A 27,287-nucleotide genomic window follows, 5' to 3' on the forward strand; every position below is an offset into this window, starting at 1 on the left:
ATAACAGGTCATATATCAAATTAACCTCCCCCCTCCCCCCCACTCCCACACACACAGTGCGAGACCACCAACAATTATCAAATTAAAGTTTGTCACCACTGCAGTGTCCGACCTGGGATTCAGATCTCGTCTAGGGACACTCTATATGTATGTGACACCTGTCCACAGGCATCGGGGGTTTTGTGTAAGAGAGAGAGAGGAGGGGGGAAGAGATAAGATCACATTTCAAGAAATCAAGTGTCTAAAGAACGTGTGTTTTTTTAAAGTAAACACACACACACACGTACGTGTTTTTTTTAAAGTAAACACACACACACACACACACACACCACACACACACACACACACACACACACACACACACACACACGCACGCACGCGCGCAGGCACGCACAAAGCGAGAGATACTTTTCCACATATGTATATGTAACTTTTAATATTTTTTCATTCAACAAAAATATTTCTGAGACTCAAAATACTTTTTAAGGACTTAATACTATAAATAATATCTTTATCAATTTCAGTTATTTTAATCATTTTTATATTAAAGCACTAAGACTAGCTAAGTTTGAGTTAACAGCTCAATGAGCCATATTCTGAACCTTGCTTAAACATAAACGTTTGCAACTTGCTTTTCAAGCAATAGCAGATAGGTAGTGTTTCCTGGCAGACTTATCACTGCGTAGACAAATACTGGCTTTGCTGAAACCAGGATACAGATAGGTAAGGCTAGATACAGATAGGTAAGGCTGGATACAGATAGGTAAGGCTGGATACAGATAGGTAAGGCTTATTTTGTTTGTGGAACACGGCGTCCCGCCAGCGAATATTCTGGTTCACGAGGAACGGTTTGTGTGCTGCCAGACTTGATTTCCGACACGTTTGATGCCAGAACACTCGCCTGCAGCTGCAGCATTTCCACCTTCTCGCGCAAGGCTGACCGTTGACGCTCACCCGCAGTGACGTCAGAGGTCAAGCTCTGTAGCCGCGTTCGAAGAGCCTCGTTCTCGTCCTGCAGTTTCATCGTCTTTGTGGACAGTTGCGAGAGCTGTAGCTGCAGCTGTCCTAACGCCAGCTGCTGCTGCTGATGTGCTGCAGCTGCCTGCGTCATCTGCTGCGAGATGGCCAAGTTGGACTTCGTCTCGATCTCTTGCGCCTTGGCCATGAATTTCCTGCTCGCTCCTTGGAGCTCCTTGACGGTGGCTTTCAGTTGGGTGTTTTCTGACTCCAGTGCTTTCAAGGCGACGGTCAGGTGAGTCAGTTGGGAGGAACCTGCATCATCCACACTACGTCGTCTTCTGGCCGATCTTCTTGCCTCCACTAGTTCTCGTTCCATAACCTTTTCCTTCAAAGCGGCATTTAGATTATTCATAATTAGACTGAAATCATCTTCACCAGCAAAACTCTGGAAAGAATTCTTCTCATCTGTCTCACTTTTGACAAAAAGAGGGAAAGCTGCGGCATTTGACTCCGAATTGCCGGCAGCTTTTGGGACATCATCATCCCCAGTGTCCATTGTCGTCTCCGTGAAAACGCCGTCGTTACCTAGGCGACTAGACCTCGCTGTCAAGTGTCTTGTACGATCGTGGATGATGACGATGGCGCTGCCCATGATCAGCACAAATGTTACAGAAGCCAGAAGTCGGGCTGACATTGTTAGAGATGGTTAGGTTTTCTTGTAAAGGAAATACTGGAACAAGCATATAAACAAAAACGAATGATCATCATTAAAACGTCAACAAAACAACAGCAAAAAACAATAGAGGAACTCAAACAAAAAATAGTACTGGAAATAACACAAAAACACAACAAATGTCATGACTGGTCAATAAAAAACGAAAGATATATTGAATGAGAAAAATCCAGAAAGCATGTTGTGTTTACCTACCTGCCTGTCTGTATAATCATACATTTTGTTTAGTTATTGTCTGAATTATTATAGAGAGAGAGATGGGGCAGGGGGAAAGCAGAGGGAGGTTATGAAAAGGTACATAGAGTAAGAGAAAGATGACTGGTTGATTGTTTTGGCAAGAAAGTATTCCATTTCATTTGATTTCACACTGTAAGGAACAAAGAAACCTCCAACGGCCGAACGTTTGAACAGGTTTCACGTACAGATCGAGAAAGACTGAGAGAAACAGTGACAGGGACAGAGACACAGAGATTGCATGAAAGCATCCCATTCAGCATCAATGGAGGGTTGACCATATAAAATTCACGCTATACATCTGTCAAGGGAATGGGGAGAAGTTTCTTTAAAAGTTTCAATTACTACTGGTTAGTTAATAAAATGCAGAAACATTCAAAAATGAATCCACATTACCTTACTTCCCTGTTCAAGCCCAGTTGGTAGTGCAAAGTGAGATGCATTCGGTAAAATATGTCGCCTAGCATGCGGCTGAAACAAGAGCTCCTTGTTCTTCATAATAGCTTCCTTCCTTCGTTTCCGAGAGTTGACGACCTCTGGGAATTGTTTGAAGAGAACTGTCGTTAACATCTGTGTCGCTGTCATGATTTTGTCGAGTCCTGCCTTTCTCTCAGCTCCTGTTTCAGTAAGGTAGCTCACAACAGACGACGGTTGCCTCATTGTGATCCTCGTTCTTTTGTTTATCTATTTCAGGCTTTTTGTGTACGCCTTTGGTGCACGTCCTGGGTGTGCATTCTCGTATGTGTAATTTTTATCCGTTTTTATTTGATCCGGTTTTGTTTTTTTTCGTGTGTGTGTATTCGTGTTTGGGTATATATATATATTTTTAAATTAAACTTCGTATTTGTATCGTTCTTTCCGTCTTTGTCTTGGTCTTCGCTAGGGGCTACAGTTTCTGTGCTGAAACACTACTGACTTTTAAATACAGGCTTTTCCTCTGTATTTGCAGGTTTACGTACTTTGGCTGCCCAATATTTAGTGAAAATTTTAAGCTGATACAACTCTGAAATCATTTTAAAGTATATTTTCCGTTTCGTCGAGACTATTAAACATTTTCAAACATTTTTAAACAGGTATTTCAGTCACCGTCTCTAACAAGCCTGTTATCGAGAGACTCAGAGAGAAAGAGAGAGAGAGAGATCAGGTTCAAGATCTTTTAAGAACATGAAAAATGCAGATTGCTCTACTATAAGGATGGGGTAGATATATTATCAAGCACATCTTAATTATCAATACCACCACCACCCCTCAATAAACAACAAACAAAAATTTGCAAATTCTTAGAAATTCTTAAAAAGTAAAAAGATATTTACGATGTATGGGAAGACGGATAGGGGGTGATTGTTGGGGAGCTGGTTAAAGACTAACAGATCGATTGATTACAGATATCGATAGAAAGAGATGATATAAAAGTAACCTGTAAATTACAGCCTCTAAAACCCATCCGTTAATTAATAATTCTGTTACAATTCGCGATCAACAAGCGCTGCGAGCAGTGTACAAGTCATACTAGTACACAAGTCACAACACTGCCATCAGTCAAAACCAACCTGAGAGAGAGAATGAGAGACGTTTCGATTATTCAGATGCTTTAAGTCTGTATTTACATAAACAAGTAGTGAAACATAAAATTTAACCATGCAGAAACAGAAAACAGGTTAATTACAGAACATTAACAAAAAACTGTATTCAGAATATATACAAATGCGATTTGCACCGCTTACAGAATGTTTAAAGAATATTTCATTTTTGAAAACTACTTAATAGACCTGCCACCAGCTCTGAGATCAAACTTAATAAAATTTAGACTAAGCTGTCATAAACTCCCTATTCAGCAATTAAGATATAGCGGTATACCCAGATATTTAAGAACATGTCCATTGTGTAATCTAGATGAGGTAGGCGATGAATTTCATTATTTGCTTGTGTGTACCCACCATTTTTTGGTTGCCTCGCGGAGAACGCTACTTCCGGTGTGTTTTGTATATCATCCGAGCGAATTTGGGTTTCAGCAGCTGATGAGTGTTGGTTCCAGGCGTGTGCTTGTTGATTTGAGCAAATTTGTTCAAACGGTGTTTTCATTGTTTGGATGATCTGTATGTATTTATACGTGGTGCCATGTGTCTATTTGCATGTGTTTGCTATGTTGTCGTCACCTGTAGTGAGTTTGTTGTTGCGATGGAGTTGTCATTGTGTTTTTTGTGATTGTGAGGTTATGGCTAAAAATGCCCCTGGGCTTATAGCCATTAAATAAAATGTTCAAAATGTTCAAAAATGTTCAAATGAAAACTGAACAGCATGACTCCTTGTTTTAATTTAGGACTTATGACTTCAGCAAAAAGATTTTTATAGAAATAATCATAAATGTTTGTCTTTAAGTTCTGTCAAAAAATTAAAAAAGAAAACGAATTCTTCACAGCAAAACCGTAGTCCGTCGCAATAAGTCGTTGCAACGGAGAAAATAAGAACATGAAGAAAAAGGCCTGTCTCTGAAATCACGATGCTCTGTCCAGTGTTTTCGGGTATTTTTTAATGATAGTTTATCCCATGATATCTTTACCACTGCTTTATAACATCCACAGAGTCTGGACAACTCTTTACAACCACAGAGACAAAGCGCTTATCCTTAATTTTGTAGTTTTGATCTTTGGATGGTAAACTTATCATGGCTTCGTGAATACGGCCCCAGGACATATCATTCGATCATGTTTATGAAAGAAGTGAACACTGGCCCACTTATGAAAATGGACGTAACAGATCATCCTCCTTCCTTACAGATATTTGCGAAATAACAAGTTTTTAAAAACCTCACGGTTTTACTTATCACTGTTCCAGAAACATTCAGTTTCATACATTTAATAAAATAAATCTTTTTCAGGGAAAGGAGACAAGATGCTCTCTCTCTCTCTCTCTCTCATTTTACGTAAACTGCTGCATTTGTCGAGCTTCACAAGGGAGAAGGGGGGCAATTTATCCTCCCTCCTCACAGATATTTACGAAACAACAAGTAACAGTTTTAAGAGCCGTTACTATTTATAATCTGAACTGCCGTCACGATTTTACTTATCACTTTTCCAGAGACATTCAGCTTTACTAGCAAGATGAAAATAAGCATTTTTCAGGTAAAGAAGAGGAGATATCCTCTCTCATTTTACATCAACTGCTGCACTTGTTGACTGGCCGCTCACTGGAGCTGGTAGAGCTTCCCAAGGGAGACAAGGTGCAACATAGGTATGAATATTATTCCTGAACTTTATTTGAAATATCATGTATGTATTTAATTAGTAATTCAATATTTCGATGAAACGTGCTTTCATCGGGCATGTTTCCTAACTTAATATAGTAAAAAAAAAACTATTTTTTTTATTGTTCTTAAATTAATCCTTTACTATTCCTTTTTCGTCGATGGTTGAGAGTAGTTTGTTCATTTCTACGAATATCACTCCATTAGTTCGTCTAACACCACCACTAATACATCTTCTTCTTTGCGATCATCGTCTTCATTCTCTGCTTCGTTTATTTTGTTCTCTGTTTCTTTCATGTTCCCTGTCACTGGATCATTTTGTGTGTGATTTCTCACCTTATTGCCTACATTGCCAGTAACCGTGACTAACGAAAAAACAGATGACACTACGCATATGAATAACTTTGCAATGCGGGCCACTTGATGTTTTGTTTGTGAGTTGCAAAAGTGTAGGGACACCCATGACAACTTTCAAAGGTTTGAACGAATACAACACAATAAGTCAAAAATTTTAAGTAATAATCATAAAAAATGGAAAAAAAGGAATAAAAGCCAAATGGTTAATGAGGTGTGGCTCATCATCGGACATAGCATATTGACAGCTTTTTGTCTCTAGCCGAAGATGAATTTCTGAAGAAACAAGGGAGCAGTCACAATCATGTGACATTTCCTTCTCTTCCACTCCTTCCTTAATGTTTTAATAGAATACATAAGCATTACCTTTGACCCTAAAGATTACTGCCAATACATTGGTTTTTTATGTATGTTTCAGTTTTTCTTTTTCAAAAAAGCAGACCAGAAGGAGCTGAAGATGTTAACCATATTTCTGGTTATTTTCATAATTATCTTGGTGAAGTGCGACACTACCGTCGTGACATACGGTCGCACGGAGAGCGTTACACCGAGGTCTAGTAGGCTAGGTGAGGACAGTGAGGGTTTCGAACCAGGAACATCAGAATCATTTTCTCCATCTGCATCTCAAGGGTCACGATCAAATGTCACAGTCTTTGCTCGTTTCTGGGAAAATGAGCCAAAGGAAACACGTGTCTCATCAACTTCTGATCAAGCAGCTGATATCAGTTTAACTGAAAGAAGCTCAAGCAGCCTTCAAGATGAAAAAGAACGACTGCAACTGATGAGAAGACGACGTGATATAAATGAAGCCAGTTCTTTTCAGATGACACGGCTTGCAATCGCCATGGAAACACTCGAATTAGAGAACAGACAGTTAAAATCCACTGTCAAGGAGCTTCAGAGTGCAACAAAGAACTTTTCAACAAAGGAGCAGGAGTCTAGCTTCGCCGTCTCACGCAGCACTTCAGCAACAGCAGCTGGCGATAGGACAGTTACAGCTGCAGGTGTCGCAGCTGTCCACGAACACGATGAAACTGCAGGACGAGAACGAGGCTCTTCGAGCACAGATGCGCTTGCGAATGGAAGACACCGACTCTCGCCACGAGCGGATGCAGTCGATGATGTTGATGATTTCAAACCTGACGACAAAATTACAAGCGGAAAACAGTTCTATTTACTCGCAGCTGTTGAAAGTTTCGGACCTGACCTCAGGGCTACAAGCAGAAAACGACTCCATTTACTTACAGCTGTTGAAAGTTTCAGACCTGACATCATGGTTACAAGCGGAAAACAACTCAATTTACACACAGCTGTTGAATGTTGGTGATCTGATGGCGGGGCTACAGTCAGACAACAGCTCCATCTACTCACAGCTGCAGGCTTTGTCCGCTGACGTCATCCAGCGGCGGGCGCAGTACGAGGAGCAGCACACGGCCTTGCAAGAAAAAGTCCGGATGCTTCAAACACAGACGACTAACCTGGACTCCAACCTGTCCAAGCGCAGCTCCACACTCGAAGAACGGCTAACGTCTCACGCAGGCTCGTTCTTAGCCCCCGCGGGGCCCGAGGCAAAGGGCATGTGCGGGGCCCTCACGCCACGATCACACGGTTTTAGTTGGGATCTAAAGTCACTTTTTTCCTCAGGGATATCTCGTCTTTTATCATTGACAGCACGCTGATACACATTACAATATAAGCCTACGATTAATTTATTTGTAACGTTCCTCAATAGCGCGGGGCCCTAGGCAGATGCCTCGTCCGCCTGCCCCTAAGCACGGCCCTGGTCTCACGTGACCCAACTTCAACAGAAAGACCAGGAACTGGTGCAGATGGTCATAAGACGCAGTACGTAGTTTGCCATTAATCACTCTTTTTGTCTTAATTAATACTGTTTATCTAATCTAGAAAAGACAAGCTGCGTGCATTTTCGTTTAAAGTGAGTTTACCTGTAGACCGTACATTTTCTGTGGCTGGAGATTTACTTACCTGAAAAGGATTGCAAAACTAATGTTGGTGAAATTTAACGAAAATTTCGAGTCAGATATTATGTCACCTACTTGATCGCCGCCCATCAGTTTACACCTATCCTTGTCTTGATTTTGTTTTGTTTTGTTTTTCTATACAGCTTCTGTCGATCTGATTGGATTTCATGCAAGGTTAACCAACGACGTAGATGCTCCGAACCCCAAAACCCTTGTACTCGACAGAGTGGAGTACAATGCAGGGGGAGGCTATGACTCGACAACGGGTATCTTCACGGCCCCTGTCACTGGCCTCTATCTCTTTCTGGCCACCATAGGGGCCTCTTCAGGTGATGCCGCCGCAAACGTTCATATTGAAGTTAACGGGCATGCAAGGACCGGTTGTTTTTCGAAATATTCGACAAATATAGAGCTCTCCACTTGCCACGGGGCAGATAGGGTGGTGAAGGGTCAGCAGGTGAGGATTGTTACAGAACGTGATAAACGCCGAATCAGGGGAGGGTGGTGGACGACGTTCACCGTGGTGCTGATACAGAGAGAAGACTGAGCGCACGAAACATCCAACGAGGGCTCAAAGAACTGTCACGTGGTCAGATTACATAAACAATAAACAATAGTATGGATTTTCAGGTCAGAAAAAGTCCTCAAACGCTTTATTTTCGATTTTGGTGTCTGTGAATCTGCTCGACCATTTTTGGTCAAAGCAAAGGTTGCTTTACACCTGTCCACTGTCTTTGTTTGTATACAATTTATACATTGCGTTGTACAAATATTTTGGATGTTTGTGTATGAAAAATGTAACACATCTATAATTTCACCACATATTTGACTTCTGACTGGAGTCAGGTCATATTGCTGTATTACTGTGTATTTTTATTGTAGCACTACTAATCTTTGTTTACCTACAGGGCATCTTAAGGCTTTGAAATGTGTAATGAGCAATATAACCATTTATGTCTGTTCACCAAATATAGCTTTAGTTAATTTTTGTTGTTCCATATAACTATGTTTTTGAGAGTTTTATGACTGTTCAGACCACTTCTCACTAATGGTATCTACAACCAACCTATTGCCCTTCTTGATCATCTTGTCAGTATTTTTTTTAAATGAATATACTTGTCTCCATTTCTTAACAATTATCTTTTCTGATGAACGGATCTCGTCACACTTTCTGATTTACTGACCAGTCAATCTTCCTTTTTTCTGATGTAGAACCATTCTACAGCTTGTTTGGATTTATCTGTCCGTGTACAGGAAGTCGACTCAACTCCTCATAAGAAGTGTGTCCATCCTTTTGTTTCATGAATTTTCTCAACTGTTTCAAGATAATTCATATTTATACTTCCTCGGTTCAAGAATAAGCTACAATTTCGCTGTTTTTTTAATAATAATAATAAATATAATAATAATAATAATAATAATAATAATAATAATAATAATAATAATAATAATATAATAATTTATTATTACTATTATTATTTCAATGCTCATCTTTGAAAACAAGGCATCTTTTAGTGCTGCTAACGTTTATTATAATATTGTCCATCTTTTACCGTATTAGCTTTAAGTTTTGCTGTAGTACATTCAATGTTCACTATATGACTGCAATGTTAATAAAAGTGCAAGGACATTTTACATTTTCGTTTTCGATGATTTAAAAAAAATCTTCTAGCACTATAACCTGAGCATTTTGACTATATACATAGACGCCACACTAAGCAACTCATTCAAACTGGCAGAGGATAAAGTAATCAAAGGGACGTAAGACATAAAAAAAGGTTTTGCTTGTTATCTCCCATTCTTCAGTGTTTGGTTTGTTATCTGATCTGCACTGAAAAATTATTTTTTCAAGATATATATATAATCAAGTCTTTAAAAGAAAATAGAAGAAATCAATGTTTACTTCCTTACTGAAATTGTTTATTTTAATCAGTCTGTTTTTGTTTTCTCAAGATAACTCCTATGCTACGGAGACGGTGCTCGCGATCTTCACTAATGTAACCTACCTGTAGTTTGACATTGTTTCGGTTGTTTTGGGCCCTCGTTTATTTGACCTTTACCAGTCATCAGTTTTAGGCCTTGAGTTATTTTGCATGTCGCAATTAATTTTATTCAGCCCTTCATGGTGTTTAAAAGTTGTTGAACTAGCCCCAGAACAAGCTTCATGGCTGGCAATCTTTGAAGGGTTCCTCTGACTGCCGAGGTCACTGACGTCACGCTTCCGAAGGGTCCCGAAATTTTTCCCTTCACTCAGACGTGTACAAAAATAAATAAATAAATAAATAAAAAATAATGAGCCTCCGGGAGCCGATCACACACCGTGACGTAGCTATCGCACGGTCGGTGAGCTGTTAGCCACCCGCAGTGCTCTACCTGTCGCTCACCTGACGGATTAGTGCCAACACCTCGCTAATTACGATGACGGTGATGACTGCTAACCAGGGTGCTCACTGACTTGTCTTCTCTTTTGTTCTTTGATGTTTCCCGAGGCGAGGTTGAGGACTGGATGGTCTGGCACCTCCACCTTGACGACGGGCCGTACCTAAGGTGTCCTACGGCCGGTTGACTGGTTTCGTAATATCACCAGGTGGACCGTCTACATCAGCTAATGGGATTGGTTTGAATTTTTCTAGTTAGAGGGGAGGTGGTCAAGAGTCGCACAAGTTCATAGCAGTTGTCCACGTTGTCATTAATCAGTTCTCTGGCGACATAGGTAGAGATCAGTCCTGCAGAGGCAAATTGTTTTGATCATTTCAAGTGGTCAGCTTACTTCTGATACAAGGTAAGATTATTTCTTCTTCTCATTTCGGTATGGACTTATACAGGGGTGTGTGTGTGAGAGAGAGAGAGAGCACGCATCTGCATGCGGTATCATCCACCGTCTGACACATTGAACCTTTCTTTATTTTTTAGGAAGGGGTTTCTCCAACGATGGGAAGATTATTATTTTACATCAGCAAAGAATGTTACACAAACATCCTTTCCCTTGTATGGGAATTGTAAGGCAAAATTGCAGATTGATGGTACACCTCGCTCCCTCCCCGTGTACCTCCCGAGACTAGGCAATGAGATGGCACCAACGTAGTCACAATTCTGATATAGATTCTTCAGTGCAAAAAAATATATCAAATAATGCGAAAACAGTCGCGACACGTGGTGTTGAGGCGTTGCCACGTGACTCCACATTGTGATCATCTTCCTTGCTTCTCTTCTTTCCGCCCCACTTGTCTTCTCTACAGATGACCACATTGCTTATCTAGTGTTCTGTGTGTTCTGCAGTCGACATGGAAGTAGGAGATAAAGATTTCAAAAACATCGCCGTTATCGGCAAGGGAGGTAAGCGTGTTCTTTGACGATAATATGCAGTGAAGACTATTATTATATTCATTTTCATATACATACAATGTACACATTTGATTATAAGAGAGAAGGCATTAAATTCATTTTACTTTTTTCAGTTTTGAGCTTTATAGCATCACCATTATCTTCCTCCCAATTATACAGCATCACGAACACTGTAGAACCGCGAGTCTCAAAAAAGGAGATTCAAGCCGAGAAACAACTAATTAACTAATTAAATAATATACTGACCAAGCTGTGCAATGTGTCCAGGTTATGGAAAGATAACTCTAGTGCGGAAGATAACCGGAAGTGACAGTGGTCGTCTCTATGCCATAAAGCAAGTAAGGAAGACGACCAACTTGAGGACGATGAACCACTTCATCAATGAGCGTCTCGTGCTGGAGCAAGTGCGCTGGAAACCATTTCTCGCAACCCTCCACTATGCTTTCGAAAGCGAAAAAGATCTTAACCTCGTGCTAGGTCTGCTGTTTAACCAATCAGTCTTTATTCTCAACTTTTGTAAAGTTCTTTAAAGGCAGACACGAAGCGACAATTACAGGATTTCCAACATATCTATATTGTGTTCATCGCATTTGATTAGCCCTTGACTGAAACTTCAAAATGCATTAATTATGAAATCAGTTAGCCCGATGCCACACTGACCTCCGGCTACTGTGTCGCCATTTGTTTATTGGTTTCCTTGGTGATATCTTCCAGACTGAATCTTCGGTAGAGAACAACGTTCGCTACATTTGTCAGAACGATTCACCTGTCGTGACCCGAGTTCTGTTTCTTTCAGATTATGTCAACGGAGGTGATATGCATACCCGGATGTCGATACACGGGAGACTCACTGAGGGCCAAGTGAGATTTTATATCGGAGAGTTGGTGCTGGCTCTGCAACACCTCCATCAGGTCAGTGTCTTTTTAAACGAAAACATTAAAGCAATGATAGGTTTTTAACATTTTTTAGTAATCCCTCCGACTAAAATTTTTTGTTCACTTAAATGTTTTTATCTTTCCTTTGCACATATATCAAATGGTGCAGCATAATTAAATAATCGTCATTGGTTTTTTTTTACACAAAAGTCTACTGAACTATATCTGTAAGTCTGCCTATTGTGAAAACAATGACAGGATGACATTTTTGTATCCGTCGGTATTCGTCAGTTTGTAAAATGGCGTCTTGGCCTACCTGTGATAAAAGTTGATGACGGGGGAGATATTTATAAAGATGACCTCCACTGTATTCATTGCATTATGTTGTGTTTTAAGTGAGATTGCTATTTTTTTGTTTTTTTATTTCTGTCTATAGCTCAAAATCGTGCACGGGGACCTCAAGCCGGAAAATATTCTCCTCGACTCTTTAGGTCACGTGGTACTTACTGACTTCGGGTTAAGCAGGTTCCTGTCTTGCGACAAGGTAATATTTATACTCTTCACTTCTGTTCGCTGTTTTGCTATTTTGTATGATTTCAACTGCACACATGTTGTCTCTATCGCCTTGTAAGGTCGCAATAGTAAACAAAAATTGTTTCCCTTATTAGTCTTTGGCAGACACACGGTAACACGTGTACATATCTCAATAAGGGTTTCATTGTACATGGAGTTGACATGTCTACTGTGCATCGCTCTTTATTGCTGCTCGTCTATTTTCAGGATGAAAAGTATCGCCCCTGTGGTACAACAGCCTACATGGCACCCGAAATCATTATATACAGCAAAGGGGAAAGACCTGGCCATGTAAGAACACATATCTGATTAATGACCTTTAATAGAAAGGACCTAGGGAACGTGCAAGCATTATTCATCTGGTACTTCTTTGTTTTCAACTCCAAGATAAGGACTTAAGGCTTGTAGACACAACGGTGATGTTGTACAGGACCAGTGAAGTCTTGTGTAGAGGAGGTGGGACGTTGACAGTACGTGTCTTTATATTTTAAGTTTTCGTTTTTAAACCACGGTTAAGAAATCAGAGGTTGTAGAGACTTAACTTGTGTAGGACCAGCAACGGTAGAGGAAGATGTGCAAAGACAATACGTGACACTACGTGGCAATACGTGACACTACATGGCAATACGTGACAAAGCGTTAGATGTCTACACACCACCTCGGTAGAAGCACCACAGTGTGGCAAAAAAGAATCAGGATAGAATTCTGGGTAGTCAGTAGAGCTTCTAGAACAATTGGTATAACAGGTGACAACGTGTCATAATTTTAGGTTACGATAGTATCTACACAACAGGGGAGGACAACTGGCGTAAGACAGACAAATGAACGTGCAGAATATTGAAAAAGATTCATTATTTGTTTACTTCTAAGATTAAACTAATTTTTCTCTTCAGCCGGTGGACTGGTGGGCACTAGGTGTCATCACTTACGAGTTTCTTACCGGACTTTCGCCCTTTGCTTTGCACGGAGCTGAAGACTCCACAGCTGTGTCCAGGTCTGTCAATCTCTTGTCGCCTGCTATGAGGCTGTCATGGTGTGCAATGAACCTGGCAACCTGGGGTCAGATACACAGATCGTGGTTCATAGTCAATTATACTTAATGCGTACAAAGTCAAACTACTTACCGGCTATAAAAATGCAATAAACTGGTTACAGGTTACTAGTAAAATAAAGGTTGTGTGTGTGTGTGTGAGAGAGAGAGAGACTAAATGGAGATTAAGACAGAGAAATAAAAATGTAGGCGGAGAAATATAGAATAGATAAACAGATAAGTAAGATAGAAAGTATCAGTAATAATTAAAATAAGATCCATCCTTGCAGGCGCATACTGAAGAACAGTCCACTCTACCCAAGTACCATGTCTCTAAAAGCGAGAGATTTGGTGAAGGGCCTGCTGAGGACAGACCCCGACAAGCGGTTGGGAACACACGGAGCAGGCGAGTTAAAGAAAACTCTCTTTTTCGATGGACTTCGTTGGAAAGATCTTGAAAAGAAAAAAATTGCGGCCCCCTTCGTCCCGCGCCTAGAGAACGACTTCGATGTCAGTAACTTTGACAAAGAATTTACCAACATGGCGATTGAGGAAACAGCAGAAGTAGCATCAATGCCTGGTAAATACGACTCAAACAACTTATGCAGTTCAACATATTCAAGCAGTAAATTGTTCGAGGTAAGCTTATCTTCATCCTAAAATACTGAAAAGTAGATTTTGGTAGCTGCTGACGAATTCCTGGGACCCTAAGTAGCGAGAGTAAGTCGTTTACCGAGAGCAAATGGGGAATGAAGGAAAAGATATAATAAAACGGTGTTGAAATCCCGCGGACACATCTTCATGTTTCTTGAGTCCAGGCCATCTTTGCTATCCCTTGCATACTACAGATCCAGTTGCTTTGTCCTTCTGTTTGCACAGTTGACGAGAAGAGTATTGAAGCAGAGTGTATTATATAACATTATAATTATATAAAATTGCTTGAGTTAAATTTGTGTACGCAACAAATGCTTAATATGTTTCAGGGTTTTTATTATGTTCCGCCGGCCATGCACGTGGCCGATAGTCCGAATTCCGAACTGCCGGACACAAGAAGGATTGAACCCACATCCGCAACGGCCAACGTGCCCCGCCGCACCAACTGCACATCGTCCAACACCTGTCACTCAGAGTTGTCCCCCCGCTGTGCAGCGTCTCCTCCTTGCACGTCGCCCTCCATGACGTCAGAGACACGTGACAAACAGCGCCGTACGATGTACAACTCTTCACGTGGACCGACCGCCAGCCCGAGCTTTTCAGTCACAAAGGGTTCGAACGGTTTGCGAGGATCCACAGAGGCAACAAGTTCCAGCCCTTCAGGGGTCACAGTGGGCTCTTCTCCTAGAAGCTCTCCCAGTGAATCACGGCTCATGCCCACCAAGTGCGAACGCGCAAATGAAGTCGACGACGTCGACGACCTGAAAGATTCTCTGAACGTTATGGCGGCGGCCGCCGTGTCCTGCAAGCGGCGCAGAGAAAAGAAGAAATCAAACCGAAATTTTTTTACTCTGCCACGTGAGGTATTCGGGTGCATCAAATGATAAACTGTCATTGACATGAGTTGATGTCATGGCTGGCTCTTTGCTTCCCTTTTGTTGCTGTTGATGATGATGATAAATTAAGATGTGTTGTACAATTTATTTTGTCTGTTAGTACAACGGGAAGGAGATACTCATCCGCGCAACATGAACCACATCTACTTGTGAAACTAGAGTATTCTTCCACCCTGCACAAACCTGGCTGCTGCTTAGGGTGTAAACATGGAGATGGGAAACACAAAGATGTTCTGTACTTTCTTAAGCGACGATTGATGTTAGGAGAGTGTAAAGGGCTATAGCATTTTTTTATGCTAATATTGCCATTAGATAATTTCTGGAAACACTGACATATCTAATAAGTAATGAGATTACCTGATTTATTATGAAGCTTTATTAAGAAACTGCTTCAATAAAGTTATCTGGGATATTAAAGATTGGACTCTAGTCTTTATCCCCCCCCCTTTCTCACAGAGCGACAGGTTTCTTGAACAGCATGAATGTGTGACAGTGAAATTCATGTATAAATGATTTTCTCCAATAACATATCTTAATACACATTTTGTTATGCTATTTGTTCTTTGTGTTACAGTTTTTATAATAAATGTGAATTTGAATCAATGAGAGAGGGACATGGAGTACAAATTTAGAACAAAAGTCTTTCTGAAATATATTAATCCAGGTTGTACTGTGTTGTATCTCTAATATAAACGAATGCCTTTTTCTTATTTTAAACGGTCAAAGAGCTCCTCAGCAGACAAAGCTTTAAATTACAGAAAGAAAAAGGTAAACTATTACTGAGTAAACACATACTCACGTATGCTAATGTACAGACATGCGCAGCCTCTCGCCCCCCCCTCCAAAAAAAATAAAAATAAAAATAAAAATACAAGGGGAAATACGCACTCACCCACACGGCTAGTGCTAAGGCCTGATGGTCATCTGTCCTCCACATAGAAATGGAAGAAACTTTCCCGTAGATATCCGAGGACACCTGACACAGGAAGCCCACACGGCTTGAGTTAACCGGCGCCTAGACTCCACGCACGGCCTCCAGCCGTCCTTCCAAACACAACCTATCCATGATGCTCAGCGCCTCGGTCAGAACTGCCTCGAGGGACGCTGCTCTCTGGGGGTCACGTGATGTAGCAAGAGCGTGACGTCAGGCACGGCTACGGTCAGCGGGAGAAGGCCTTGACCTTTTCCCCGCGAACTGAACAAAAATGGCCGTCAACCGTCGTCTGCTGTGAGCTGCTCTACTGAAATAGGAGCATCCCCAGGCGCTGAGAGAAAAGTCGAAATCGTGACACGCGACAATGAGCGTCACGTGCTTGAGCAAGTGCACGATAAACCATTTCTGGTCACGCTCCACGATGCTTTTGAAAGCAACGAAGATCTCAACATCGTGCTAGGTATGGTGTTCATCCAATCTTTATTCACAACTTTTGTAAAGTACAGTTCTTTAAACGCTATTTTAAAGACATATTTCGAATGTTGCTGACAAAGAATTTTGGGGTGAGACAGGTCTGACTTCTTTCCTCTGCGTGTAGCAACTGTTGAATGAGTTAATTAGTTGCTACAACCTTATTTGCATTATCAGAGTGAAAACAATTTCTCTTTGTTCTGTTTCTCCTACTTCCCGAATACTTGGGTGCCAAGGTCTCATTGTTTTGAAAGCCAAGCACATGTGGCTTCCAGAGTCATGTGACCTCCTTTACAATGGCAATTGTCGTAGAAAACAATCGCTCATGAAAAAAGGAAATATTTGAGAATATAAAAAGCTGACAAGGAATATTTCCTCCTGCAAGTTCTCGGTTATGGTGGGCATCGAGAAGCTTTGTTTTTTTTAATTAATATTTTAAAAACCAGTAGTCTTCGCTCCTATTACCTGTTGCGCAATTAATTTTAACGCCACGTTTCCACGAGCAGATTTTTTATAAAGGACTAGTGAGGTGAACTTTGTCTCGAGTGATTGGGCAAAGTTCAGTGCAAGATATCCAGTCAGGGTAAATTTCTGATCTGGAAAAAAAGCATCATGCATAGAAAGAGTGATATTGACCCGCACTTGGTGGAATATCATCTTAAAGAGAGCTTTACCTAATTACTGGGAATAAATGTGCACCCTACTAGTCCTTTAAAGATGGAGAGATTTCCTTATCAGACGAATAAAACGCGGACACTTGTTGCGACACAACAGTCTGCATTTGGTGACTGGCCCGTAAATATATGTGTGGGCGAAGCTTCAAAAGGGAAAAATAAGGTATAGTCCACATCAGTTTTTGATTTTTCGATGATCATGTCTTATTATGTGTTAAGTTACTTTGTTAATGTCTAGTATTTCCAGAGACTTAGGTCCGTTTCTATACCGATGAATAATGAACAATACAACACGGATATAAAAAGAATTCACTTCAGTAATTTGACATTAGTTGCAATAAGAAGCACATAAATAATAAATAAATAAATAAATTTATCGTTAAAAGTGAAACCCAGCTGCAGGACCTAGCCCAACTCTGATATGTCAGTACTGTCCCAAAGCTGGAATGTTCTGTCACAGATGTGAGGTCCTGGATGACCAGCGAACTAAAACTAAGGCCTCCTTTTCTATTCCCGGCGTTTCAACAAGTCTTTCACAGTATCATCCTGCAGCAGACCAAACGCGGACTAATACCATTTCCTTCTCATCGTCTGCCCTTAATACATGTTTTAAGCTTCATGATTATATTCAAGACTTTCTTGTTTCAGAAATACTTCTTGCAGTTACTCGATTTTTCGATAAATCCTTTGTTGTCAGTGGTTAAGATATGTTTTCTCTTTTTTTAGTCTCTGTGTGTGATTTTTGGCAAGAAAAAGAGAAAGTATATTACTTGTAACCTTTCTGTTGTATTTCAAATTGATGGCCTGGCATTGCGAAGTGCGGAGGGCAAGGGATCCCTCCATTTTTGAACATCTTTATTATGAAGACTGACTAAATAAAATGAGGGCATGAGGTCTCCATATAGTACTTGTAATGGTTGCTAAGATGTAAATTTATTTATGTATATATAAATATGTGTGTGTGTGTGTGTGTGTGTGTGTGTGTGTGTGTGTGTGTGTGTGTGTGTGTGTGTGTGTGTGTGTGTGTGTGTGTGTGTTTGTTGTCTCTGTGAAAGCATACAGGATCTAAAGATGTCAGACAGATTGCTGCTTATTTTCATGCTTATGCTGGTCACACGAGGAGTTATTGTCGTGACACATGGCCACGCAGAGCTCGCTACACCGAGGCATGGAGGGCTAGGAGACAATAGTGACAGTTTCCACAACGACAGTTCGGATCATCAAGTTGAAATCGCTACTCAAAGATCTTCACCAGCTATTGCATCCTTCGGGAATACTGAGACAGGGGAGAGAAGAAGAAGATACAGTGTAGAAGATTCCAGTTCCTCTAGTCCGGTTCGGCTTGCTGTCGCCATGAAAGCGCTGGAATTAGAAAACAAACAGTTGAAATTCACTCTCAAGGAACTTCAAGCAACAACAGAGAAATTTGCAACAAAGTGGCAAGAGTCAAACTTTGCTATTTCTCAGCTTACTGCAGTCAACCAGCAGCAGCAGCTGGCTATAGGACAGCTGCAGCTGCAAGTGTCGCAGCTTTCCACGAACACGATGAAACTGCAGGACGAAAACGAGGCTCTTCACACACAAGTGCGCTCGTTACAGGAGAAAGCCGACTCTGCTCTTGAAGAAGGCCTAACCTCTCAAGTGATCCAACTTCAACAGAAAGACCAGGAACTGATGCAGACGATTATAAATCGCAGTAAGTAGTTGACCATTTATCACTCTGTTGGGTTTTTAAACTTGCTATTTACTTTTATTCTAGAAATGACTCTATTTCCTATCGATTTGTAATCTTAAGGGAACATCCAATCAACTTGAAGCAGTTTTTGCAGTTTCAGCGTGTAAACAGAAAAAGAGGGTGAAATGGTGGTCTATACATCTCAGAACCTCTATGAAAATGCATTTTTTCAAAGTTTAGTAGACTGGAGAAGCCAGACGATTCTTTGTTGAAATTTGTACGAGCTTTTCGAGTTCAAGAAGTTTAGTCTGGACACATCCGTTTACATGGCTACAGGAGCAGGGTCCTTAATTTCCTTAATTTTTCGCCTCGTTTTTCCAAGAGTAGCTCGTGTTAAAATCGTAAAAGAGGAAGTTTTGAGTAGTCTACTTTTTCTCGCAGCAAAGCGGGAGTTTTGGCATTGTAATTCTTCTCCCAAAAGATAAATAATAAAGAAGAATGCAAAATTTTATTCCATTTATGTTTTTTTTTATTACTACCTTACATTTATTCAGGACTAGTAGGATGCATTTTTTTAAAATGATTGGGTAAAACACAATGCAAGATACTTTTGTAAAAATTTAGATGAATACCAGTCATTTCAACGTTCCGTTCTTGAGATACACTCCACAAAACATCACCATTGATAGAAAGATATCAAAATACAAATATTAATGGGAAGGCCTCAGCGGGCTACCAAGCTGGGATTGTAATGTTAATAAGGTCTTTTCATGTACAAACGTGACATCACGACTGTGACTTTTCTTTGTGCATGGTGACATCTGCAGCTTGTAGCTCGAGAACAGAAATGTGATATAAATTATTCTTGTTTTATTCATAGCTCATGTTGATAAGGTTGGATTCCACGCCAGACTTAGTATTTCCATCGACGCCAAGACGACCGGAACTCTCGTGCTGGACAGTGTGGAATTCAACTTTGGGGATGGCTATAACAAGACAACGGGTATCTTCACGGCCCCTGTTGGTGGCGTTTATCTGTTTTTGGTCAACATTGCTGCCAACTCTGCTGGGGAATCGGTTTGGATAAAGATTGTTTTGGGGCAGAATGAACTCTGCAAAACATATTCGCGGTACTCTACTGAGATAGAGATGGCGAGTTGCCACGCAGCAACATCACTTATCAAGGGTAACCAAGTGAGGGTAGTTATGGTTGGATCGGCCAGTTATAAAATCCGTGGAGACTTCTGGACCACGTTCACTGGGGTGTTGATAAAAAGCTGAGAACACAAAATAACCATCAAGCAATGAAAGAAATCCATGTTACATGTTCATGCTTTCCTGATCTAACAGACGTGGTCTGTCGAGTAAAAGCCTCACTTTGTTACAAGAAACACCATGTATTGTCGAGTGACTATAAGCTTTACACACTCCCCTATAAACTGACCCTGTCTACCTGTATGTTCTGCTCAACCATCTTCAAGCAAGAGTTGACCATTGAAGGTTTACTGTTCAATGTTTTTGCTTGCTTCAACTAAATATTCGGAGTTCATATCGTGAACCCTACCTGCCTGCCTGCAAGCAATCTTTTGTCTTAAGACATAATATTTTACAATTAACTTGCTTAGAATGTAATCTTCAGATGACATTTAAACTTTTTTTGGTATAAAAAGTTCCCGCGTCTGTAACAAATAATTTGCTTGACATGTTTACTTTATTAGACTAATAATCCTTTTTGTACTGTAGTGTTACTACTGTTGTAAAGTACATATTTACTATAGTAATAAATCTTGTGGAATTATACATAAACTTGTGCCCACCTTGGAAATCTCCCCATAACAGATGTTAACTTCATGGCCAAAAAAATTGTCTTGTCACATTTCGAAAAAAATTGAAATATTAGCATTTCTATGTTTGAGTAAAGGCATTTACTTGCAAAATCTGGTTGTGTAACAAAAAATAAACATAATTATGTGTAATTGAAGGAGAGAATAATTGAATGAAATTACTGATCAAATGAAAGAAAGAATGAATGAATAATTAAAGAACCGAAGGAAGGAAAGAAGGAGCGACCAATCGGTGAAACGAAAGAGCAAAGCAGTTTACATGACCTAGTCCTGACCACTTCTAGAAGGTTTGAATCACGGCAAGAGGTAGACGTCGATAGAAGACCAGATTGTTTGACGAAAGCAAAGACGAATAACTTAACAGTCGCAGGTGGTCATTCATACGCATGTACATTGATATTGTATGTTTGTTGTGTTATTTACACGTTCGTTAATCCGTGCGTTGACTGGATGATCAATAATGATGTTGATCCAGAGGTGTTTGCATAAGGTATAAAGTGGTTTATGATAGGAAAAATAGGGGCTAAGATTAAATTGTGTTATTGTTTGACTGGTGGTCGAATAGTATCAGATTCAGTATCACTCACTCGTGTTCAAGATTTCTGCTTCCGGGACATGTCTTTATGGCGTGAAAAGGGAAAACACTTTCATGAAAACACTTACCCTTTTCGCGAAAAATATTATAACTTTATTTCCAGGAAGCTAGTATTTTAAAAGATAGAAAACTATGAAAAAAATCACCAAAAATTAAAATGTAAAATTGCACAGCACTTTTATTAACATTGCAGTCGTGAAGTAAACATTAGATATACTACAGTAAAAATGAAAGGTGATACAGTAAAGATACTGAAAAGACAGTAATACAATAAAGATAAGCAGTACTAAAATAAAGATGACTTCTCCAAAAGAAGATAATAATAATAATAATAATAATAATAATAATAATAATAATAATAATAATAATAATAATAACAACAACAACAACAACAACAACGACGACGACGACGACGACGACGACGACGACGTTGATATCAGTTACGCTTTCCTCTCCGGACTGGAAGTGCTTTACAAAACAAACATCATACAATAATAATAACTGAAAGGAGCAATGTCGTCAAATGTATGAGAAAGTATGAGTTATATCGAAGCAGTCGAGAAAATTCACTTAGCGAAAATTTCAACAAATTGCAGCTATTGAGAAATAAGGACAAGAATTCTCATCAAGAAAAACAAACAAAAACATAAAAAAACAAAAACAAAACTAGCCTGGCGAAATATGAAGAACAAAGGTTGGTTATTAAAAACGGACCACCACTCGGTTACAATATTACACTCGATAACAAGTATCCGGAACAACAAAATGTATCAGATGACAGAAGACACCCAAGTCGATGTAGATTCAGTGACAAAAGGGTGAGGTCGAGGCTTTGGTGTTTTATGCCGAACTGAAGACATATTTGGCGAGGGGGTGTTTTACGCCGTGTCAGCAACTGAGGCTATATTACGGCAAGCAGCCAGCCCTGTAAACAGATGCCACATGCAGAGAAAGAACAGCGTGCCCGAGACGAGAAATGAACTCTGGGCAGCCAACCTTCACTGTATTGGTGACAGGCGCTAACCGTTGCGCCACCGGGCCGCTCCCACATATTTGGCGAAAGGACACAACTGTCATTATATTACACATTACTCATTACAAAGCCTACAGTAAAGATGAACTGTACTTCAGCAAATATTAGCAGTGCTGCAATAAAGATACACAGTAATACAACAATACGAGTTGCACTGGAGTCAAATGTCAAGATGCAGACAAGTTACAGATGTGTTACATTTGTCATACACAAATTTGTAAATATGTTTACATGTGCACGTAGTAATCAATTAATTTCAGGAACTTTAGCAAAGACAGTCTACAGTGGTCAAGCAAACGTTCGGTCACCAAGATGATGAGTGGATTGGTAGGCACAAACATAAAAAATGAATTGTTTTCTGCCGTTAGTGATGTGACAGCCCACACTATAGTCACAACAACAAAACACTTTTATGTAATCTGACCACGAGACCCAGTTCTTTGACTCCTCGCTGGTTGTTTGTCCGTTCAGGTTCTCTCCGGATCAGCACCACGGTGAACGTCGTCCAGTTGCCTCCCCAGATCTGGCGAGTACTTGAACCTTCCTTAACGATCCTTATCCGCTGACCCTTCAAGACCCTGTTTGCACCGTGGCAAGTGGCAAGCTCTAAATCGTTTTCTAATCCCGAGTAGCAGCCGGTCAGTGGATTCCCGTTGACTTCAATGTAAATCCTTGCAGCAGTGCTAGTACCGACGCCACCTATGGTGGCCATGAAAAGATAGAGGCCAGTGACCGGGGCAGTGAAGATACCCGTGGTCGAGTCATAACCTCCCCCTCCATTGAAATGCACAACGTCGAGTTTAAGGGTTTCGGTGGTCGCACCTGCCACGTTTTGGCTTAACCTTGCATGAAATCCAATCAAATCTTCTGAAGCTACAGAAAAAAAGAAAAAAGAAAAAAAAAGAAAAATGAAAAACCAAATTAAGACAAGGACAACATCAAACTGATTGGCGTCGTTCAAGTATGAAACATCTACAAAAGACTCTAGAATTTTATTAAATTTCACCAACATTAATTTTGCAATTTTTAGCGTGAAAGGCGTTATGGTGATTAGTAAAAAGCGGTGAGAAATAATTCGAAACTAAAGGTAGGGTACTCAGTAGAACCACATGATTTCAAACTGAACTCGCAGTGATGAAAGAGGTGTATCGCCCCTACAGCATCGTGGCCTTGTTTTAAGTGACGAATACGATGCAGACCCCTTAAAGAAATATTCTTTATCATGTTTATAAAAATTAGTTGTAGGCATTGGATTTAAAGAAATACTAGTCTGGGTGTCGTGACCATTTCGATGATGATTCTAAACCTTTTTGCTAGTTTTGCTCTTTCAGATAAAAAAAAAAATGTTCGTTAATTTTAAGACATTGATATAATTTCAAAATTATAAGCGAATAATTCACTTTATTTCGAGGAAAATCCTTGTTTACAGCATCTATAATCTCATGTGTCCACAAGAAAAGGTCAATCAGTGACGTAATTAGGTCAGTTACCTATTGAGTATACTCTTAGCTTGACTACTGGCTACAGCCTTGACGCAGCGTATCCATGTACAATGATGACGTCACAGCTAAATCGAGCCACTGTAAAACTGTACCCTGGTTATTAATTGTTAGAAACTTAATCTCCATCCACAGAAAATGTACGGTCTACAGGTAAACTCAATGTCAACAAATCTGCACACATTTTGTCTTTTCTAGCTTATAATTAGATTAACAGCATTAATTAATTAAGACAAAAAGAGTGATTAATGGCGAACTACGTACTGCGTCTTATGACCATCTGCACCAGTTCCTGGTCTTTCTGTTGAAGTTGGTTCACCTGAGACGTTAGCCGTTCTTCGAGTGCGGAGCTGCGCTTGGACAGGTTGGAGTCCAGGTTAGTCGTCTGTGTTTGAAGCATCCGGACTTTTTCTTGCAAGGCCGTGTGCTGCTCCTCGTACTGCGCCCCACGCTGGATGACGTCAGCGGACAAAGCCTGCAGCTGTGAGTAGATGGAGCTGTTGTCTGACTGTAGCCCCGCCATCAGATCAACAACATTCAGCAGCTGTGAATAAATAGAACCATTTTCTGCTTGTAGCCCTGTTGTTAGGTCTGACACTCTCAGCAGCTGCGAGTAAATGGAGCTGGTTTCAGCTTGTAACCCTGAGGTTAAGTCTGAAACATTTAACAGCTGTGAATAAATAGAACTGTTTGCTGCTTGTAATTCAGATATCAGAGATGAAACGTTCAACAGCTGTAAATAAATAGACATGTTTTCTTCTTGTAACTTGGTCGTTAGGTTTGAAAATCTTCATCATCCGCTCTTGGGAAGAGTCGGTGTCTTCCATTCTCAAGCACGTCTTTGCGCGAAGAGCTTCGTTCTCGTCCTGCAGTTTCATCATGTTCGTGGACAGCTGCGACACCTGCAGCTGTAACTGTCCTATCGCCAGCTGCTGTTGCTGAAGTGCTGCGTTAACCTGCGAGAAGGCGAAGTCAGACTCTTGCTCCTTTGTTGCAAAGTTCTTAGTTGCACTCTGAAGCTCCTTGACAGTGGATTTTAGCTGAGTGTTTTCTAACTCGATTGCTTTCATGGCGATGGCAAGGCGAGTCACCTGGAAAGAACTGGACTCATTCATATCACGTCGTCTTCTAATCAGTTGCAGTTGTTCCTTTTCATCTTCATCTGCAGTTGTGCTGCTTGCATTTAAACTGATATCAGTTGCTTGATCAGAAGTTGATGAGACACGTGTTTCCTTTGGCTCATTTTCCCAGAAACGAGCAAAGACTTTGACATTTGATCGTGATCCCTGAGATGCAGATGGAGCAAGTGATTCTGATGTTCCTGGTTCTAAACCCTCACTGTCCTCACCTAGCCTACTAGACCAAGGTGTAACGCTCTCCGTGCGACCGTTTGTTACGACGGTAGTGTCGCACTTTACCAAGATAATCATGAAAATAACGTAAAATATGGCTGACATCTTTAGCTTCTTCCGGTCTGCTTTGATTGAAGAGAAACACTGAAACATACATAGCCAAATGTTTTAATTTTTAAATCATTTTAAACACAAAGGAAAGAGAAGAGAAATAAAAGTTCAGATTTTGTTTACTATTTCCCTATTTTCTTAACCTTTCATCTTAGGCTACAGACAGAAATCCACTATATGTTATGCCCTAGGACGAGCCACACCTTATTTACTAATAGCCTTTTACAACTTTTTGTGGTTTCTTTTACATTTGTTTTCATTAAACACAGCTGAATGCGTTGTATAGATATAGATGCATCACAAGTTTCAACAATAATGTTTAAGATAATAATAATAACAAAACCATAATCATGTATTTCGATCAGAACACATAAGTAAACATATTGTAAATAACCAGTTAACGTAATTTTAAAACGTTTTAAAATTTCCGCTAGATGAAGTCGGATAACATAGGTAAAAATAAACAGTGGCAGTAATTTTTTTTTTTATTTTGAGGAAATAATTTTCAACGTTTAAGGGAAAAGGAAAATGAAATTCTTTGTTACTCCAGTCTTTCCTTGCTCAGCTCTTCTTCACTGCAGTCGGGATCCAAAGTGTGTGGACGATCACCAGATCCCTGATGCCAGGGTTTTGTAGACTGTAGGAGACTGCAACTGAAGAGTTGCGCCAATGGGTGGAACCAAGTCACTCAAAGACATGTCGATACAATTGTAAGGTAGACAAGATTGTAAGTAAGCGATTGTTTTGCAATCTTAAAAGTTTCATGAATCGCCGCCATTTTACTTGCCTTTTCCTTTAAGATTGCCATTGCTTAGTTTGATAAATCCATTTTTTAACAAATGCACCTATGTCGAAAATAAACTATGATAACTCAAATATCCAAGTGAAAAAAATGTTTCTTAAAGATCGAGAATGCACCTCACCAAACATCGCACAATAAGACCACAAAAATGAGTGCAAAGAGGTAAAGATACACCGTAAGTTGAGTTGGACTGGAATTTATAAAGCACTGTCACACAAAAGTCTTTGTCATTGGATGTTCAGCTTTTACAGTTACCAAACTCTTAATTCTTCAAGAAGCACGCAATTTTTAAAAGCACAAAAATACTATTGCGGACACAATTTTCTGAACCTGTGATTCAGGTTACCTCTAACAAATAGACTGATTTGCACATATTACATTCAGGTTTATTGTAACGATGATACTTAACACGAAAAAAGGGAGAACAAATAAAATAAAAGACAGAAAATGAAGACGATAATCGCAAAGAGGCATTAGAGGTAATGGTAGAGAGATTGATGGGATGGTATTAGTAGAAATGCAAGTAACTACTCTCAAGAATGGAAACGGAATAATAAAGGATCAAATAGCAAAAAAAATATTTGATACTTATTTCAGGTTAGAAAAAAATTCGTTCATCGAAATATTGAATTACTAATCATCTATACATATGATATTACACATAAAGTTCAAGAGTAAAAAGCATACGTGTATTGTGGTGGGAGGCCAGTAACCAAGTGAGGTAGTTGACGTGGAGAGAGAGGATCTACTATTTTCCTTGAAAAAAGATTTATTTCTATCTTTAAATCTTTCTAGTGAAACTGTATATTTCTGGAAAAGTGATAAGTAAAATCATGCTGGCAGTAACGGATCTTAAAACGTGCACTTGGTATTTCGTAAATATCTGTGGGGAGGGAAGATAAGCTGTTGAGCAGTTTCATGAGTGGGTCGGTGTTTACTCTTTCTCTAAACATAACGAAAGATGAGATTTTCTGTACGAGGGCCGTATTCACGAAGCGAGGGTAAGTCACCGTCCAAACATCAAAACGGGAAAATTAAGGATAAGGGTTTTGTCTCTACATTTGTACAGAGTCTGTGGATGTTATAAAGCAGTGGCAAAGATATACTGGGGTAGAAAACAATACTCACGAGCTCTGTAACTTCGGAGAAGATATTTTTCTTGCTCTCATTTTGTCCCGGTACAACATCTTACCACGGCGGCTGACTGGCTTCTCTCTGAAGAATTCGTTTTCTTTTTTAAATTTCTTACATTCCTCCAAGAGATCGTTGCAGACATTTATTTTATTCCTTTTAAAATACTTTTTTTTATTAAATTCATGGAAATGAAGCAAGGAGTCTTGCTGCTGTCCAGTATTCTTTTGCTAGTGTTCTTTGATGAGCCTATTCTCTGCATATTTTACTACTCCTTGTATAAGC

General features: G+C 40.0%; 5 protein-coding genes across 6 annotated transcripts; 3 read left to right on the forward strand and 2 right to left on the reverse strand.

Annotated features, from left to right (window-relative positions):
• Positions 1-402: 402 nt before the first annotated feature.
• Positions 403-2,467, reverse strand: LOC112576024. The gene is made up of 2 exons (XM_025258223.1): positions 2,324-2,467; positions 403-1,690 (listed from the first exon to the last, which is right to left on the reverse strand). Exon 2 carries the CDS (start codon positions 1,652-1,654, stop codon positions 791-793), a length of 864 nt encoding a protein of 287 aa, XP_025114008.1. The 5' UTR covers positions 1,655-1,690; positions 2,324-2,467; the 3' UTR covers positions 403-790.
• Positions 2,468-6,180: 3,713 nt separating this feature from the next.
• Positions 6,181-8,918, forward strand: LOC112575516. Its single transcript, XM_025257437.1, has 3 exons — positions 6,181-7,053; positions 7,309-7,370; positions 7,651-8,918. The coding sequence occupies exons 1-3, from the start codon at positions 6,554-6,556 to the stop codon at positions 8,052-8,054; spliced, it is 966 nt and encodes a 321-aa protein (XP_025113222.1). The 5' UTR covers positions 6,181-6,553; the 3' UTR covers positions 8,055-8,918.
• A 1,873-nt stretch (positions 8,919-10,791) lies between these two features.
• LOC112575754 (ribosomal protein S6 kinase alpha-5-like) lies at positions 10,792-14,869 on the forward strand. The gene is made up of 8 exons (XM_025257761.1): positions 10,792-10,843; positions 11,120-11,256; positions 11,567-11,764; positions 12,165-12,355; positions 12,509-12,530; positions 13,195-13,295; positions 13,622-13,970; positions 14,315-14,869. The coding sequence occupies exons 1-8, from the start codon at positions 10,792-10,794 to the stop codon at positions 14,867-14,869; spliced, it is 1,605 nt and encodes a 534-aa protein (XP_025113546.1).
• A 2,183-nt stretch (positions 14,870-17,052) lies between these two features.
• Positions 17,053-20,611, forward strand: LOC112576340. 2 transcript variants are annotated; one of them, XM_025258707.1, is made up of 3 exons: positions 17,053-17,123; positions 18,016-18,656; positions 19,516-20,611. In XM_025258707.1, the coding sequence occupies exons 2-3, from the start codon at positions 18,032-18,034 to the stop codon at positions 19,914-19,916; spliced, it is 1,026 nt and encodes a 341-aa protein (XP_025114492.1). In that variant the 5' UTR covers positions 17,053-17,123; positions 18,016-18,031; the 3' UTR covers positions 19,917-20,611. The 2 variants fall into 2 exon arrangements, with proteins under 2 accessions (XP_025114492.1, XP_025114493.1); XM_025258708.1 differs by having other exon boundaries at positions 17,081-17,123; positions 18,023-18,656.
• A 625-nt stretch (positions 20,612-21,236) lies between these two features.
• Positions 21,237-26,624, reverse strand: LOC112576192. The gene is made up of 4 exons (XM_025258471.1): positions 26,559-26,624; positions 25,615-25,722; positions 23,871-25,102; positions 21,237-22,980 (listed from the first exon to the last, which is right to left on the reverse strand). Exons 3-4 carry the CDS (start codon positions 24,355-24,357, stop codon positions 22,499-22,501), a joined length of 969 nt encoding a protein of 322 aa, XP_025114256.1. The 5' UTR covers positions 24,358-25,102; positions 25,615-25,722; positions 26,559-26,624; the 3' UTR covers positions 21,237-22,498.
• Positions 26,625-27,287: the final 663 nt, after the last annotated feature.

The sequence above is a fragment of the Pomacea canaliculata genome, linkage group LG11 (genome assembly GCF_003073045.1).
Source record: "Pomacea canaliculata isolate SZHN2017 linkage group LG11, ASM307304v1, whole genome shotgun sequence".
Lineage (NCBI taxonomy): Eukaryota > Metazoa > Mollusca > Gastropoda > Architaenioglossa > Ampullariidae > Pomacea > Pomacea canaliculata.

Bases quoted from the DNA above. Each gene is read 5' to 3' on its own strand.
- LOC112576024 (XM_025258223.1), bottom strand. From the start codon at position 1,654: ATGTCAGCCCGACTTCTGGCTTCTGTAACATTTGTGCTGATCATGGGC.
- LOC112575516 (XM_025257437.1), top strand. From the start codon at position 6,554: ATGAAACTGCAGGACGAGAACGAGGCTCTTCGAGCACAGATGCGCTTG. The intron at 7,054-7,308 runs GTCTCACGCAGG...AGCACGGCCCTG, and splicing joins ACACTCGAAGAACGGCTAAC to GTCTCACGTGACCCAACTTC. The intron at 7,371-7,650 runs GTACGTAGTTTG...TTTTCTATACAG, and splicing joins GCAGATGGTCATAAGACGCA to CTTCTGTCGATCTGATTGGA.
- LOC112575754 (XM_025257761.1), top strand. From the start codon at position 10,792: ATGGAAGTAGGAGATAAAGATTTCAAAAACATCGCCGTTATCGGCAAG. The intron at 11,257-11,566 runs GTGCGCTGGAAA...GATATCTTCCAG, and splicing joins AGCGTCTCGTGCTGGAGCAA to ACTGAATCTTCGGTAGAGAA. The intron at 13,296-13,621 runs GTCTGTCAATCT...CCATCCTTGCAG, and splicing joins GACTCCACAGCTGTGTCCAG to GCGCATACTGAAGAACAGTC.
- LOC112576340 (XM_025258707.1), top strand. From the start codon at position 18,032: ATGTCAGACAGATTGCTGCTTATTTTCATGCTTATGCTGGTCACACGA. The intron at 18,657-19,515 runs GTAAGTAGTTGA...TTTTATTCATAG, and splicing joins GCAGACGATTATAAATCGCA to CTCATGTTGATAAGGTTGGA.
- LOC112576192 (XM_025258471.1), bottom strand. From the start codon at position 24,357: ATGTCTATTTATTTACAGCTGTTGAACGTTTCATCTCTGATATCTGAA. The intron at 22,981-23,870 runs GTACGTAGTTCG...TTTTTTCTGTAG, and splicing joins GCAGATGGTCATAAGACGCA to CTTCAGAAGATTTGATTGGA.